Below are 16,037 nucleotides of genomic sequence, written 5' to 3' on the forward strand. Positions count from 1 at the left end.
CAAGGATTTTTTCTTGCTTGAATGCACAATCGATGCTCATGGAAGCAGTAGTCAAGAAATGAAAAAAACATGTTGTATTAGGTCAATCGACTTCACAAAACTTCTTTAGAGTGTTAAAAAACAAGGACATTACTTTGAGAACTAAGATGTACCGGATCCCAAGCCATAGTATTTTCAATTGCCTCATATGTATGTGAAAGTCAAACACTGAATGAATAAGATAGGCAGAATTGATGTGTTTGAATTGTGGTGCTGGAGAAGAATATTGAAAATAACACGCACTGCTACAGGGAGAACTACTGTATATACTCTAGTATAAGCTGACCCGAATATCAGCCGAGGCAACGCATTTGACCACAAAACCGCATTAAAAATATGCTGAAAAACTCAGCTTATACACGAGTATACATGGCAATCTGTCTAGGAAGAAGTATAGCCGGAATGCTCCTTAGAAAATGGTGAGACTTCATCTTACTTAGTTTGTACACATTGTCAGGAGAGACGAGTCCCTTTATAAGGACATCATTCAGTTAAGGACAACAAAAAAGAGGAGGATCTTAAAGGAGATAGATTGACACAATGGCTGGAACAAAGGGCTCAACACAGAAACCATTGTGAGGATGGCCCAGGCCCAGGCAGTGTCCATTTGGCTGTCCATTGCATCTCTATGTATCAGAAGGACTCCATGGGATCTAACCACAACAGCAAAATCCCATTTATTTAAATCAATAAATTCACGTTAGGTCAACTTCCATTGTCTATCATCTTGATTGGTATATTCTTGAGTGGTGATCTGATAGTTTATTACCCATTAAGTTTTGCAGTTTTGAGTATGACAAAGACATTCATGACTTACCAAAAGTTCTGATCTAAAATATATACTTGGATGTGTGGTAGAGGTTCTGGGCCCCCTGAAAATACTGGATTTTATGTTAATGTGAGGTGGCTTCAAAAAGCTCATGGAAAGAGGGAGTTGAAAGATAATGATCAGAACCCAGGGTTGTATGACCTGACTAGTTCTCCCTGTGATCACGAGCCACTTACCCTGTATCTACAGCCTCTTCATGTTCTCCCTGCTTTGTTCCAATTTACATGTGGTTTCAGGAGATTGTGCTGCTTACGGTGGGGCACTAATGGCTCCACAATATTTGAAATTTACTCCATCTTAAGTCAAATTGATGAACCTTTCTGGCATTTTAGAAGTATTTTGGGTGGTGACCTTTAGAGACCTCTGAAACAATGTCAAGAGACATGCTACTTTTGGGTGTGTATGAACTGCTTCTAACTCGTAGCAACTCTGTGTGACAGAGGAGCGTTGCTCCATACAATTTTCTTGGTCGTACTCTTCATGGAAGAGTCTTCAAAATCTTTCTCCCCATAAACCCCAGGAGATTTTAAACTGTCAACTTTTCAATTAGTAGCCATGTGCTTGCTTAACTGGTAGGCTACCATGAATCGTCCTAGAAGTTGCCATCTACTAGGTAAGTAGGTATAGCTGATTATATTTGGCCAAAGTGTTTATGTATGTACATAGTTACTTACATTTGTGGATACATTTATCCTTGTACCAAATCCAGAAAGAATAAGTGGTAGTCACTATTTTTATGAAGTATAATTTGATGCATATTTTTATGTATATAAGTATATTGATGTATGTACACATGTTTATATATAGTGTTTATATACAGTGTGAATCATTTTCTTAACAACCAGATGTCCCAGAAGCTACTAGAATATTCAAATAGATATAAATATAATTCTTAGAAATTCAAAAATATGAGGAGATTGTCATAATAACATACTTTTATCAAATTAGTATCCTAATTAATGACTTTGCTCATGATTAGTGATTTTTCTGATTGTTCAATATCAAATATAAATATCTATAGTTTACCTGCGACATTTGTTGTTGTTTGTTTTTGTGTTTTTGACCCAGTGTTAACGAACCCAGTATGTAAATTATACCGATTTCCCACATCTGATAACAAGTGGATGCGAATCCGGGAGCAGATGTCAGAAAGTATACTTTCCTTTCACATTCCTAAGGAATTGATATCCCTCCAGATAAAGGAAGACTTGTGTAGGTAAGAGAAAATAATGTATGATTGCATCTCACAGTCATGAAATTGTCTTAATACATGATGATAGTAGGATAAAATCTAGGCCTGCCCTCTGGTATGTATGCTGGCCTCTGGTACATGTGGTCGCTTGAAACAGCTGTTCTCAACCTGTGGGTCACGACCCCTTTGGGGGTGTAATGACCCTTTCACAGGCGTCGCCCAATTCATAACAGTAAAAAAATAACAGTGATGAAGTAGCAATGAACATAATTTTGTAGTGGGGGGGGGGGGGTCACCACACATGAGGAACTGTATTAAAGGGTTGCGGCAGGAGGAAGGTTCAGAACCACTGACTCAAAAAGTGACTGGTTTGAAGAAATTATACATATTTTGTCTCAGCTATCAATTGCAATTCCTTTTCCTCCCTGTATCTCCTGTTTCCATTGTGCTCCCTTTCCGTCCCCTCTGACCTTCGTCCTTGCTTGACTATTGCCCTGTTGATCTTAAAATGGCTGATTATTCTAACTTAGAGGTGAGTTTGGTTCCAATTGTGTAGGATGACTCGGGACTGTAAGCTTGGGAGTTTAATACTCTATCCAATCAGTAAAACAATGCATTGTTCTTATGGTTCGACTGTGTTGGGCTGTTAACCACAAGGTCAGCAGTTTGAAACCACCAGCTGCTGCGTGGGAGACAGATAGGGCTTTCTACTCCCATAAAAGCATTGCCGTCTGGGAAACTCATACAGCCAGTTCTACCTTGCCCGATAGGGTTTCTATGAGTCAGAATCGACTGGGTGGCAGTGAGTTTTTGAGTTTTATATTTTATGATTTCAAGTTCTTTTGTACTTGTTTCTCTAATGCGATCCTTTCAAAGTAGTTCTTAGTGGTCGCCAGGTGCCATCTCATTTTTGTGGTTCCGGATCATGGAAACGGAAGGTTAGATCGTTTGCTAGGTCACTGGATTCATTGTTTTCTTATGTATTTGGAATTGGATCGTGCTGCTTTCTTTTGGAGGGAAGGAGACCAATAGTTGTACCTTAGACAGTCATGCGGGAGCTTCTGAGACCTTCACCCGCACTCCTGAAAGTAGGATGGAGGACTCTATATTTGTGAACTATGCCAGTCAGCCTAGGTGTTTCCCACAAAGATTACCTTCCTCCTCCAGCCCCAGCAACTCATTCCATCCAGGTGTTTAGTTATGTGTAAAAAGTTTCCCCAAATTTCCCCCTGTATGGTCTGCTATATTCATGGTTATCTTCACATCAAAGGTAAATACACATGTACAAATAGCCTCTATGAAATCTATAGTATTGAATATATTCCCACTTGACCTCCTATATTTAGTCAGCCAAATAGCTACTCATAGATCAGGTATTGCACAATTGTGTATATGACAGTATTTGAATCTTCTGTCCTTAATTTTCCCAGTGTCTTGCCTTAGCTTTTATCATTTTATTTGCCAACCTCCCACTCATTGTGCATTGCCATCCCCATCACCCAAGCTAAGTGACTCATCTTCTAGCCAGTGACTCCTCTTCTCCACTTTCCCTTTATTTCCCTGGTAAAGCATCAAAAAATATTTCTTTCAGTGTGAATCCTTTTCCTGACCTTTTAAAATAGTGATCTCATATAATATTTGTCTTTTTGTGATTGACTAATTTCATCCGGCCTCATGTATTGCTGGTTAATTTTAACAACAATCAAAATGTATTTATCTGTTCCTCCATTGATGGACATTTAAGATGTTTCCAACTTTTTTGATACTGTCAACAATGCAAGTACAGTATTTCCCAAAGTGGGTGACAGTGCCATTTTGCAGGGCACGAAAATGATCCAAGGGGAGAGGGTGGAGGGTAGGGCAATTGCTACAATCTTAGATATCTAATCTTTATCTCGGATTGTGGGCTATAGCACAAAATTTTGAATTTCTGGGAAGGGAAGGGTGGAGGAGGTCAGGCAGCTGCTGAGACTTTTTTTTCCCTCTAAAAAGGGAGTGGCAATCCAAATAGCAGACATATAGTAGATGAAATGCTGGGCTATGTGGTATTTCTATTCCCGCTTTTTGAGTGCTGTTTCTACTAAAAGTGAGAAAAAGTTTTCACATTTTTGTACAGTGGCTGCACCATTTTACAGTGCTCACAAGCCGTGTGTGAGGGTTCCAGTCTCACCACAACGTTGCCAGCGTTTTTGTTTTCTGGTTAACGTTTTGCCATTAATGCTATTTTAAGGTGATATCTCATAGTTTGGGTTTGTATCTTTCCCGTGGCTAACAATTGTGAGAATTTCTTCTTATACTTGCTGGCTGTCTGAATGTCTTTTATTGGCAAAGTGTCTTCTGCCTATTTTGAAATAGATTATTTGTGGGTTGTTTTTTTTCCCCCCTTATTAGATGTTGAAGTTCTCTGCAAGGGATTGGTCCTTTGATATGTCTGTTATGTCATTGTCAATTCTTATCCCCCTCCCCCTCCCACTCCTCCTCCCTCCCCCTCATCCTCCTCCCGCTCCCCCACCCCCTTTTTACTGCTTTGGTCAACTCTTTTTTTGGGGGGTGCAAATCTTTTGATACGTGTAATTTTCTACTTTTTATGAGGTCATGGTTATCTACTCTGTCTTTTTCTGTTTCTATGTCTTCATTGTGTATGAGAGTGCACGTGTGCCATGTTTATAACCCCTAAGTCTGTTCCTCTATTTTTTTTCATTCACTATCTTTGTAGTTTTTTTTACGTTTTACATTCAGATCTCTGACCCATTTGGGGCTCTTTTTTATATGTGAAATACGAGCCTTATTTTATTTTTCTGCAATTGGATGTCCACTTTTTGCAGCACTATTTGTTAGAATTTCTCCTCCCCATTTAATGTGTTTAGGCTGTTTTGTCAGACATCCACTGTCTTTACTTCCAATTTCTCAGTTCTAACCCACTTGTCTAAGCGCTATCCATGGTCCTAGTTCAAGGATATTTGGCCTACTGTAGCCAGGTAGCAGGGTTGGGGGCTGGGGGTGAAAGGATTCCACATTGTTCTACTGCTTTGCTTATGCAAGGGTTTTTGTTTTTTTTTTTCCCTTTCCACACACAAAAAGGAGATCTTTCATCTCTTTAAATGGTAGAATCTGGATTGGGTTTGCTTTCAATCCATAGATCACTTTGGGTAAAACTGACATTTTCAAAATGTGAAGTCTTCTTATCTACAAACATGGTTGGTATATTCTTTAGTTTTGTATGTCTCTCGTGGTTTCTTATATTGGTATTTTATAGTTTTTCTGGTACAGATTTTTCTTGTCTGGTTACATTTAATTCTAAAGTTGTCATTTGGTTGACTATTGTAAGTGGTATTTGTAATATTGTTTTTATGATTTCATATTTAGACAGCTCTCTTTGTTATTATAAAGGCATATTAATTGATATTTTATGTTGATCACCTACCCTGCCACATTGCTAAGAATTTCAATTAAAGTCCTTACAAATTTCAAGTTTGGGTAATTTTGTAGGTATAAGTTCATATCTTTATAAATACTTACTTTTCTTTGCCAATTTTAATAGCCAACACTTGATCATTTTTGGAGCATATAACAGAGTGTGAATTTCCACAAAGTTGGATTTCTGATTTATTTGTCTCATACTCCTGAACATTTCCAGAGCCATGGCAAATCCAGGCTAACGGGTATTGATAAAGTTAGTCTAAATGAGAATGACTACAAAATTATTATACATATAAATTATGAACAACGCAGAAACTGAATTTTGGGTGAAATCAGAAACATGGATTTTACAAGAGTGTATCTGGGTATAGGGTCATAAATCTCAAAAGGCAGAAAGGGAGGTGGGTACTTAAAGGTTGCAGAGAGAGGATGACTCGGCACAGATCACACAAGTGGCACTCACTCGGGCACGAGAACTGTCACATGACCAGAACGCAGGAACAGAATTGAAATGGAATATGCCAGAGTGAACTTCAAAGATACATTTTACAAACTACCTAGTTACATATCACCTCTACATAGACCTAGTTCTATGAGTAGATTATGGGCAAAACTAATTCTTAGAGAGGTTAAATAGCTCTCAGTGACTGGAGTAAGAAGAATGGACTTCAAACCTTCGAATTGATCACAGAGTAATATCTCCACAAATTTTACATTACGCTTGGCTTGGACAGCAAGAGCTCTTCCTATCAGAGTCTTGAAAATATCACCATTTCACCATTTAATAATTAAGAGTTCAAAGGAATAACTAGTTCACTAACAAGGTTATTGAATAAGGAAAGACTTGTAGACAAGCATGAATCGGAACTGCCAGTCAAAATCTAGGCCGTCTTTTTCAGGCAAGAAACACAAGAGAAAGAAAAGATTCACAGATGATGTGTATTTAAGGAGTTGGAACACTAACCTTGTCCTACAAAATGTCACCTAATTAGCTGGATCTGATCATGTGTTGTTATCAAGTATTGTCAAGCTGGTTCCCACTCATAGCGACTCTATGTCTGAGAGAATGAAGCAATTGTCGTGTTTGAGCCCATTGTCTCCATCACTGTGTCAATCTATCCCACCATAGGTCTTCTTTTTGCTGCCCTTCTACTTTACCAACCATGATGTCCTTTTCCAGGGTCTGGTCTTTCCTGATGATCTGTCCAAAGTGGGGAAGATGAAGTCTCCCCATCCCTGCTTCTAAGGAGCATTCTGGCCACACTGCTTCTGAGACAAATCAGTTTGTCCCTTCAGCACTCCATGCTACTTTCCATATTCTCTTGACTTCATTTGCATGTACCTTTTCATTTGCAGTCACCAAAAAATAATTGCAAACACATGGAAGGGGCCGCTGGGCACTTTGAGTAGAGACAGAGAAATAATATCTCTCAGTGTACATTGGCGAGATTATTCAAAAAGGAGAAAATTCCATTTTAGCCATATGAAATTAAACTCATTAAAAACTTGATATATTCTGAAAATTGGCTTGGGATTTTTTTTGACCATATACCTTTTTCTTTCTTCTATATTTTTGTAATGTAAAGTTCTGATCATCAGAAGGCATATTGAAAAATGAATCTTTAAAATGTAGTTGTTAAAAAAGCGATAGAAAACAACTACTTTCATATGAAACAGGAGAATAAAAGAAATTTATAGGAAAATTGCTAGACTTTCAGAAGCGTGTTAAAATAAAGTTACCATGAAACAGAATCAGAAAACTCTGAGAGAAGAACACTCTATGAGGTAAACACCAAGGTGAAAAATATAATGGATAAATAAATGGCACTTTTAAACACAGAAACCAAATTAAATCCACAAAGTCAGTAGGGGAAAAAAGCCGTTCTGACTCTATGAAATCTTATCAGTAACATGGATGATAAACATGGTAAGCTCTTTGAAAATGCTGAACAAAATAAATAGAGGTCAATAGAATCAAAGTGAACTGGGTAGAGGAGCAGAGTAGAGAGCTAAAATCCACTGAACATGGGTTGACAATGACCAGTGCCTTCGTGTTTTTCTCGCTCAGTAGTCGCCAATAGCACAAAAATATTTTATTTAAATAACGACTAGAGTTCTTGTTTTTTCTTCCAAAATGTAAATGTTTTAATTGTCTCCTGAAAAATCACACTCACTGACATCGAGTCGATTTTGACTGATTGAGCATCACTGTAGGGCAGGGTCGCCTGGGCCTTGGGGTTCTGAAGCTGTGAATCCTCATGGAAGCAGGCTCAAGGTTCTCCTGTATACTGGCTGGGGCTCAAACCACTGCTGATCTCATGGTTTTCAGCCTACTGTGTGTGTCTCTAGAGTTATTCTTTAGTATTCACAAGCAACCCAGCATATTTTATTTAAATAACCACTAAACACAAAAGGCTTGTCCCTTTTCTTCTAAAACATTAAAGAACCCCTTGCCCCCAGTATTATGTTATACTTCACAACACTCATTTTCAGTGCTAGGGATTTTAATTTTCTGAATATTTGAAATAATTATTAACTAAGCCATTAAATTTTAGTTGGTATTTTAGTTAACTAGTGTGGTCATAAAAAAAGTTAAAGAACAGACATTTATTTTCTCATAGTTCCAGGGACTGGAAATCCAAATTAGTTTCTCAGCATTTGTGTTTCTTCTTTGGATTTTTTTTTCTCTAGTTACTGGTGTCTGCTAGTAATCCTGAGCATTCCTTTAAATCTAGATGATACCCATACTGTGTGTGTCTTTTCTGTGTGTGCGTGTGTAATACTTTATCAGACAGTACTCAAATTTTTCAGGTTTAGGACCCACCCTAATCTGCTTGATAGATTAGCCAGTCAGTAGTGAATATAATCTGTCACTACATCCTTTTTTTTTCTTCTTTTACATTTTATTAGGGACTCATACAACTCTTACCACAATCCATACATATACATACATCAATTGTATAAAGCACATCCATACATTCCCTGCCCCAATCATTCTCAAGGCATTTGCTCTCCACTTAAGCCCCTTGCATCAGGTCCTCTTTTTTTTCCCCCTCCCTCCCCATTCCCCCCTCCCTCATATGCCCTTGGTAATTTATACATCGTTATTTTGTCATATCTTGCCCTATCCGGAGTCTCCCTTCCCCCCTTCTCTGCTGTCCCTCTGCCAGGGAAGAGGTCACATGTGGATCCTTGTAATCAGTTCCCCCTTTCCAACCCACTCACCCTCCACTCTCCCAGCATCGTCCCTCACACCCTTGGTCCTGAAGGTATCATCCACCCTGGATTCCCTGTACCTCCAACCCTCATATGCACCAGTGTACAGCCTCTGTCCTATCCAGCCCTGCAAGGTAGAATTCGGATCATGGTAGTTGGGGGGAGGAAGCATCCAGGATCTGGGGGAAAGCTGTGTTCTTCATCGATACTACCTCACACCCTAATTAACCCATCTCCTCTCCTAAACCCCTCTATGAGGGGATCTCCATTGGTCGACACTTGGGCCTTGGGTCTCCACTCTGCACTTCCCCCTTCATTTAATATGATATATATATACATATATATATACATACATATATACAAATACACATATATACACATACATACACACACTTATATCTTTTTTTTTTTATTGCATGATGCCTTATACCTGGTCCCTTGGGCACCTCGTGATCGCACTGGCCGGTGTGCTTCTTCCATGTGGGCTTTTTTGCTTCTGAGCTAGATGGCCGCTTGTTCACATTCAAGCCTTTAAGACCCCAGACACTATCTCTTTTGATAGCCGGGCACCATCAGCTTTCTTCACCACATTTGCTTATGCACCCATTTGTCTTCAGCGATCCTATCATGGAGGTGTGCAGTCAATGATATGATTTTTTGTTCTTTGATGCCTGGTAACTGATCCCTTTGGGACCACTCGATCACACAGGCTGGTGTGTTCTTCCATGTGGACTTTGTTGCTTCTGAGCTAGATGGCCGCTTGTTTATCTTCAAGCCTTTAAGAACCCAGTCACTATCTCTTTTGATAGCCGGGCACCATCAGCTTTCTTCACCACATTTACTTGTTCACCCACTTTGGCTCCAGCTGTTGTGTCGGGAGAGTGAGCATCATAGAGTTCCAATTTAATAAAAGAAGGTATTCATGCATTGAGGGAGTGTTTGAGTAGAGGCCCAAGGTCCTTCCGCCACCTTAGTACTTGACCTATAAATATAGACACATAGATCTATTTCCCCATCCTCCTATATATATTTGCATGTACATATCTTTGTCTAGACCTCCATGAATGCCCTTTGACTCCTAGCTCTTTCCTCCATCTCCCTTGACTTTCTTCCTGCCCTACTACCATGCTTCAACGCCACCTGGGCTAGAGTATACCTCTTCTCTAAGCAACCTTACCCTTGATCATTTCCCACCATGCCTGCCACTCCCCCTTCTCTACCATTTGGGGTCCCATGTTTTTCCCTTGTCCCTGGGTTTGTTAACACCACTTTCTTACCCCCCTAACCCCCACCCCAAGTCCCCCAAGAACTGTCGGTCCCGTTGTTTTTCCTCCAGATAGTTCCACTACATCCTTTTTATGCCCTGTTCTGCACCAAACATGGATATATATATATATATATATATGTGTGTGTGTGTGTGTGTGTGTGTACACACAGTGGTAATTTAGCGATGTCCTTCATTAGGAGTCATCAAACTTCTTCTGAAGGGAGCAGACAGTAAATGGGTTATGCTTTGTGGTCCTTACCATCATTGTCTCTACAACTCTTGTAGCTCTGCCATTGTAGAGTAGCAGCAGGCATAGGCCCTGATGTGCAGATGAGAAAATGTACAATCCTTCAATCAAAATTTATCTAGAAAAACAGGCTGTGGGCCTTTCAATTTCTCTCTATTAGCAAGATTCTGATTGGGTTGTTAACTGGATTTGAAAACTTTATATATTTTTCATGGTAAAGTAATGTTTTCAAGTACCTTTTTCTTTATACTAGTTTTGAACATTTATATATAAATAGATAAACAAGGAACAGTTCCTATTTGGTGTTTTCATGTATGTTAAATATATAAAAACCAGACACACACAACAACAAAGCAAACTGTAGCACTGAGTTTGTTTTCATAGCGACCCTACAGGACAGAATAGAACTGTCCTCATTGGATTTCCAAAGATGTAACCGATATGGAAACGGACTGCCACATCTAACTGCCACGAGATAGCTGTTGGATTTGAACGCCTGACCTCTTTTCTACCTCAGTAGATAAATTTTAATTATTTGAGTGTTTCATTACATAATTTCTCTTATCAAATTAAAAAAATTGGTATGATTAACATAAGTCTCATAAGCTCAATGACAAATTTTCTGAAGTTTGGATGTGAGTTTAGTTAACGAAGGTAGGTTTAAGGAAACATTAAGTATGTATGTGTGTGTGTATATATATACACATATATATATATATTACATCTATTCTTTGAAAGACTAGAATAGAGTTAGTGGTTTTACCTCTCAAAACCCTGATAGAACATGTGTCACTCGTAGCATCCGTGTATATGATCACCTTTCACACATTTGAGGTTAATATGCATTAACAGGAAGTTAGTATGAGTCTATTTACATGGGCTCAAGTGGGTGAACTATTTATATGTAGCATACTTGTATACATGTCCAGGTGAGGGAAATGCATCCATCTCACCCTGTCATGGCAAGAAGTGCAAATGTAGGCAGGGCAACAACGGGCAGCCACTCTTCCACAGGAGCCCCAGCGGCTCCGTGAGCTCGGCACAGAGTTGGTAGTGTCGGAGCGACTCCGTGAGAGGAAACGCTGCTCTCTAGAGATGCACCATCTCAGCATCTCTGGGGAGTTACAGTTCCACCCTGTCCTACAGTATCCATAGGACTCAGAATGCACTGGATCTTGATAGGTTACTTTCCCATCATTCACACATAGTGTCCTTGCCGAAAACACTGTAGATGTCCTTGCCACCCTAAAACAAAACAAAACTCTTGATATTCGTTTCACAGTCAGTGTGTTATTTAGACTCGATGAGAATGACTGCTTTATTAAATTTTATGTGGTGTATACCTAGAGTGTTAGGGCTTTGATAGGGTTTAAATCCTTTGTAATAGGGTTTAAATCCTTTGATTTGGGATTGCCCTCCAATTGAGCCAAGCGCTAGCATCTTCTGGGGTCAAGTTCAGGTAAGCAAGAAGTTTTGAATTGGTGACAAAGTACTTTTCATGGACCTACACTTTGAATTACATGTTCTGTCTTAGGTCCCAAACTTTACAAACAATAAATCTTAGACACAGTTCAAGTTATGTGTATAAAAATAAAGGCTCAGATTGTAGTCATTTTTTGATTCTTTGATTATGAAGTCACATTTTATAAATATATCAAACGTGTTGGGTTTTTACCATGAAAATGATAGATCCTCACTGTAGAAGATGATAAATGAAAACCTAGTTAGAAAAAGGAAAGCGGGACACTGTGGTTAGGGGAGAGGTCTGGCTGCTGGCTGAGGAGAGGTGTGGTTAAGAACCAATGAGTCGATCCCTACCTGTGAGTGATCCTGACCGTGGAACACATTAACTGCCTTATTAACCCCCCATCGTTGTGGGTATTGTTTCTGAGTTCTGTGTGCCCATTGGCATGAATTATCCAACTCAGCACAGAAGTAGAGTGCTGTGGGGGAATTGTTGGTGTCAAATCAAGCAAACAAGGATGGAGCGTGGAGGCATCCTTGACCCACTCCTCGTGGTGATAGAGACACCAAAGAAGCTCAGATGGAACCCCCAGCACCACTTATGCATTGCCTTGTATGTAGCCCTAATTGAGGCCACTAATGAAAACAAACTCATAATCTTACAGAAAACAAACTCAGGTCTTACAGAAAACACTCTCAGGTCTTACAGAAAACAAACTCATGGTCTTACAGAAAACAAACTCATGGTCTTACAGAAAACAAACTCATGGTCCTACAGAAAACAAACTCATGGTCTTACTGTAGGACAGAGTTGATCTGCCCGTGGGGTTTTCTGAGACCATAACTTTTTTTTTAAAGCAGTTTTATTAGCACTTCATCCAGATGTCATACAATTTAATCATATATCAAAAGGAGTTCTACCATTATCACTACATTCGATTCTAGGACCACAGCTCTTTAAAGTTGTAGAAAGCCTCGTCCTTCTTCCTCATCTCTGCCATGGCCACCAGCTGCTCTGAGGGAGGAGGATGAGGTTTCTACCCCTGTAAAGGGTTACTGCTCAGAAACACACATGCAGTTTCCTATGACCTAGTCTCTGACTTTGCAATGACTCGATAACAGTGAAAGTGACTGATCATTTGACTTTAATTTGAGGTAATCTGCATTAGTTGGGTCCAATGTACTCACCCAAGCCCTGCTGCCATAGACTCCATTCAGACTCACAGTGACCCTCTAAAAGGTCTCCGACTCTGTACATCTTTATGGGAGCAGATAACTTCCCCTTTCTCCTTTGGAGCAGCTGATGCATTTGAACTACCAACCTTGTGATTAGCAACCCAATGCTTACTGGACATTGCCACAGGTGCTTTAAAAATGCAGATTTCTTCTTGCTTACAGATAGGTGTTAGATCCAGCAGAAGGGAGGGCAAGAAGGAACGAGAAAGCGCGGGAAAGAATCATTTGAAGACAACATTGTTAAGCCAAGGAATATAAGTAGCCTCGTGATGCTGAAGGCAACCTCTACCTCTCAGCCAGGGAAATAAATTCTCTAATCTCAACTGTTTTAGCTTGCCTGCGATTATGTGCCAATGTATTAATGACATTTCTGTCGATAGCCAGAATATTTAAAACCAATAACTCACCTGAGAGGCTCATACGGTCTGGCTTACAGTGTTCTGAACTGCTTGTTTCTAATAAGAATTTTCTGGAGACACTTTTGATAGTTTACCTCTTGCAAACTGTACTCGAACTGTGTGTTGCTAGGACAAGAGGGGCAGGTGTTTAGATCAGGAAAAGCCAAGGCGGTGCTAAGAGGTGTCCAGCTCATATACTGTGGTTTTTGTTATGTGCTGTGGAGTTGGCTCTGGCCCATATGACCCAGTGCACAACAGAACGAAACGTTGCCAGGTTCTGCGCCACCCTCAAGATCAGCCTCATGCTTGAACCCATTGCTGCAGCTGCTATGTCGTTCTATCGTGTCAAGAGTTTTATCATTTTAACCCCCACAAAACATGTTTAAACATGTCTCTGCAACCAGTATATGGCTACAGACAAATTCTCGTAGAGAGGCCTGTCGTAGAATACTCAGGGTCTGATCATATAGCGGTTTCTGTGGGAATCTGTTGGGGCAGTTCAATTCTCGGCTGGGAGGTCCACTCAGATTAAGGTCACTGTGCGTAGAACCCCAAAGTGATCATCTTGGTATGCTAGTCGAAGGACACAGGGTTAGTGTGAAGATTCCTTAAGAAAAAAACTTTAATGGTGGTGTGAGAAAAAAGACCAGAAAAGTTGGGTTCAGGGTTTTGTTATTGTTGTTGATCACAACAATTGTTCTTCAAGGACAGCATGGGCTGCTTTATGATCTTTTTATAGGAAACCTTACCCATTCGATCCACATACCTGATTCTGCCGCTTCAGACATTCATGTGTTCCCCAAACGCAGAGAACATTGCAGAGGTACAAGATTTGAGATCACGAGGATGCCCCAAACTACTCTTTTTATGTGGTATAAATCAAAGAGGGCAGAATTCTTCTGGAAAGAAGGAAGAGAGATGGAAACAACCTCTTCAGAAATCCATAGCCCTAGAAAGAGCATGTATCCAGAAATGATACCTTTTGATTTTGACATTTTGTTTAATAGCAGTTTATATAATTGTGTAGCAATACTGTTTTTACTTACCTGGGCCAATTGTTCAGTATAGTACCTCCCTTAAACCATCCATCATTATGATACCTAAGGAAATTAGCATTGACCATACACCACTATTTCATCTTAGCATTTTGGAAGGGTGGAGGAAAAACAGGCAATGGGTTTTTGATGGAATTATTATAGGGCAAAAAATAGAGACTAACATATTGAAGATATCTTAATCCCATGGTCATCTTTTAGTGACTCTGGGAAGTCTTTCCAGGACTTACATATTTAGGGGCCCAAAAGTTTCATCTTTCTCAAATGGAAGGGCTGGTGGGTTTGACCTGTTGGCACCATGGTTAGAAGTAGGCAGAGTAGAGTGACATGTTAAAGATCCTTTCCAACAAAACTCAGAGCCATCAAGTAATTCCAACTGAGAGAGCCGCCGTAGGACAGAATAGAGCTCCCTCTGCGGGTTTTCAAAGCTGTTTAGAGGCGCAGAAAACCATCTTCTCCCGCTGCCCAACTCACTATGCCTGCCTTTTAAGGCTTTTCAAGATACAGTAGGGAGCTTAAATATGTGTATATGTGGTTACGAGTCTTTGCCTGTGTTTATTGAACTTCAAACGTTACCGTGTTCCTAACTAGAGATGAGTTCTGACAAGTTATGGAGGTCATAGCAAATCTCTACCAAGAAACTTTTATAGGTTGTTTTAATGTTACCACATATTTTGTTTGTGCCTAGCATTTTCTTTAGATTCAGCCCTATTTCTAAGGTTTGCCAGCTGTACTCAACCTCCATGTTACATACTAGCAATGTTACTAGGAAGATGATGGCACTTGTAGAATTCATTCATGCTCCAGGACAGCTGTATTCAATCATAGTGGGTACACATATGTTAGATGATTCACTCTAGTGGTCCTGCAGTACTTGGCTTTATCAATCAGTTTAAATTATTTATATACTATAAATTACATTTGAAAACCTATTATGGTAGGTACACAAAATTTTAAAGAATTGCCTATAACTATTCCATTGAAAATGATCCTCAAAACTAATAAATGTCTCGAGAAAATATTTAATTTGACATATGTATGCCTGTCATTCCATACTTCTTCTGATTACTATACATGTTTTTCTTCATTGATCCCAGAGGGAGGGAGGGAGGGGCAACAATTTCTGGTTGATACTGTTGAGAGTTTAGAGGAGGCAATAAGAATATTCTGAAACAAACTTTTCTTAAGTTTCATATAAGAATATATGCATATCTGTGTATTATGTAGGAGAAACCTTTTATTATGAACAATATAAAAATGATTGACCCAAAATATTTTAATGTGGAAAGATGTGATAAATTATAGGAATGTAAACTTTAAATGAAAAGTTTCATTGCTTAATTGTTTGAATGAATAGGTACACTTTTTTCTTAGCTATTAAAGTTACAAATGCTATAGATAGTACTCAATGTATATCATAGTATATATCAGTAAAAAATTACATATTTTTCTCATAATTTTAAGTTCACATATTCTATATTTTAGATATCAGATCTAGAGGATATGTTGATTATATCTACATAGTTATATATTCACATCCTAAATTTCTTTCTTGAACATAGTATAAACATATATATATATATGTTATATATATATAACATGTATATGTGTGTGTGTGTGTTTAGATATATATAAAGGTATGGGATACAAAGGGTTTTTCCCCAGGTTGTCTCC

General features: G+C 39.1%; 1 protein-coding gene across 3 annotated transcripts in view; it reads left to right on the forward strand.

Moving 5' to 3' along the window:
- Positions 1-16,037, forward strand: part of INPP4B (inositol polyphosphate-4-phosphatase type II B) — a 975,417-nt gene that overhangs the window by 716,561 nt on the left and 242,819 nt on the right. For all 3 annotated transcript variants that reach the window (XM_075543753.1, XM_075543752.1, XM_075543754.1), the window contains one exon: positions 1,937-2,084. In XM_075543753.1, coding sequence (XP_075399868.1) covers positions 1,937-2,084 — 148 coding nt within the window. The remainder of the gene's footprint in view (positions 1-1,936; positions 2,085-16,037) is intronic.

This window comes from Tenrec ecaudatus, chromosome 3, assembly GCF_050624435.1.
Source record: "Tenrec ecaudatus isolate mTenEca1 chromosome 3, mTenEca1.hap1, whole genome shotgun sequence".
Classification (NCBI taxonomy): Eukaryota; Metazoa; Chordata; class Mammalia; order Afrosoricida; family Tenrecidae; genus Tenrec; species Tenrec ecaudatus.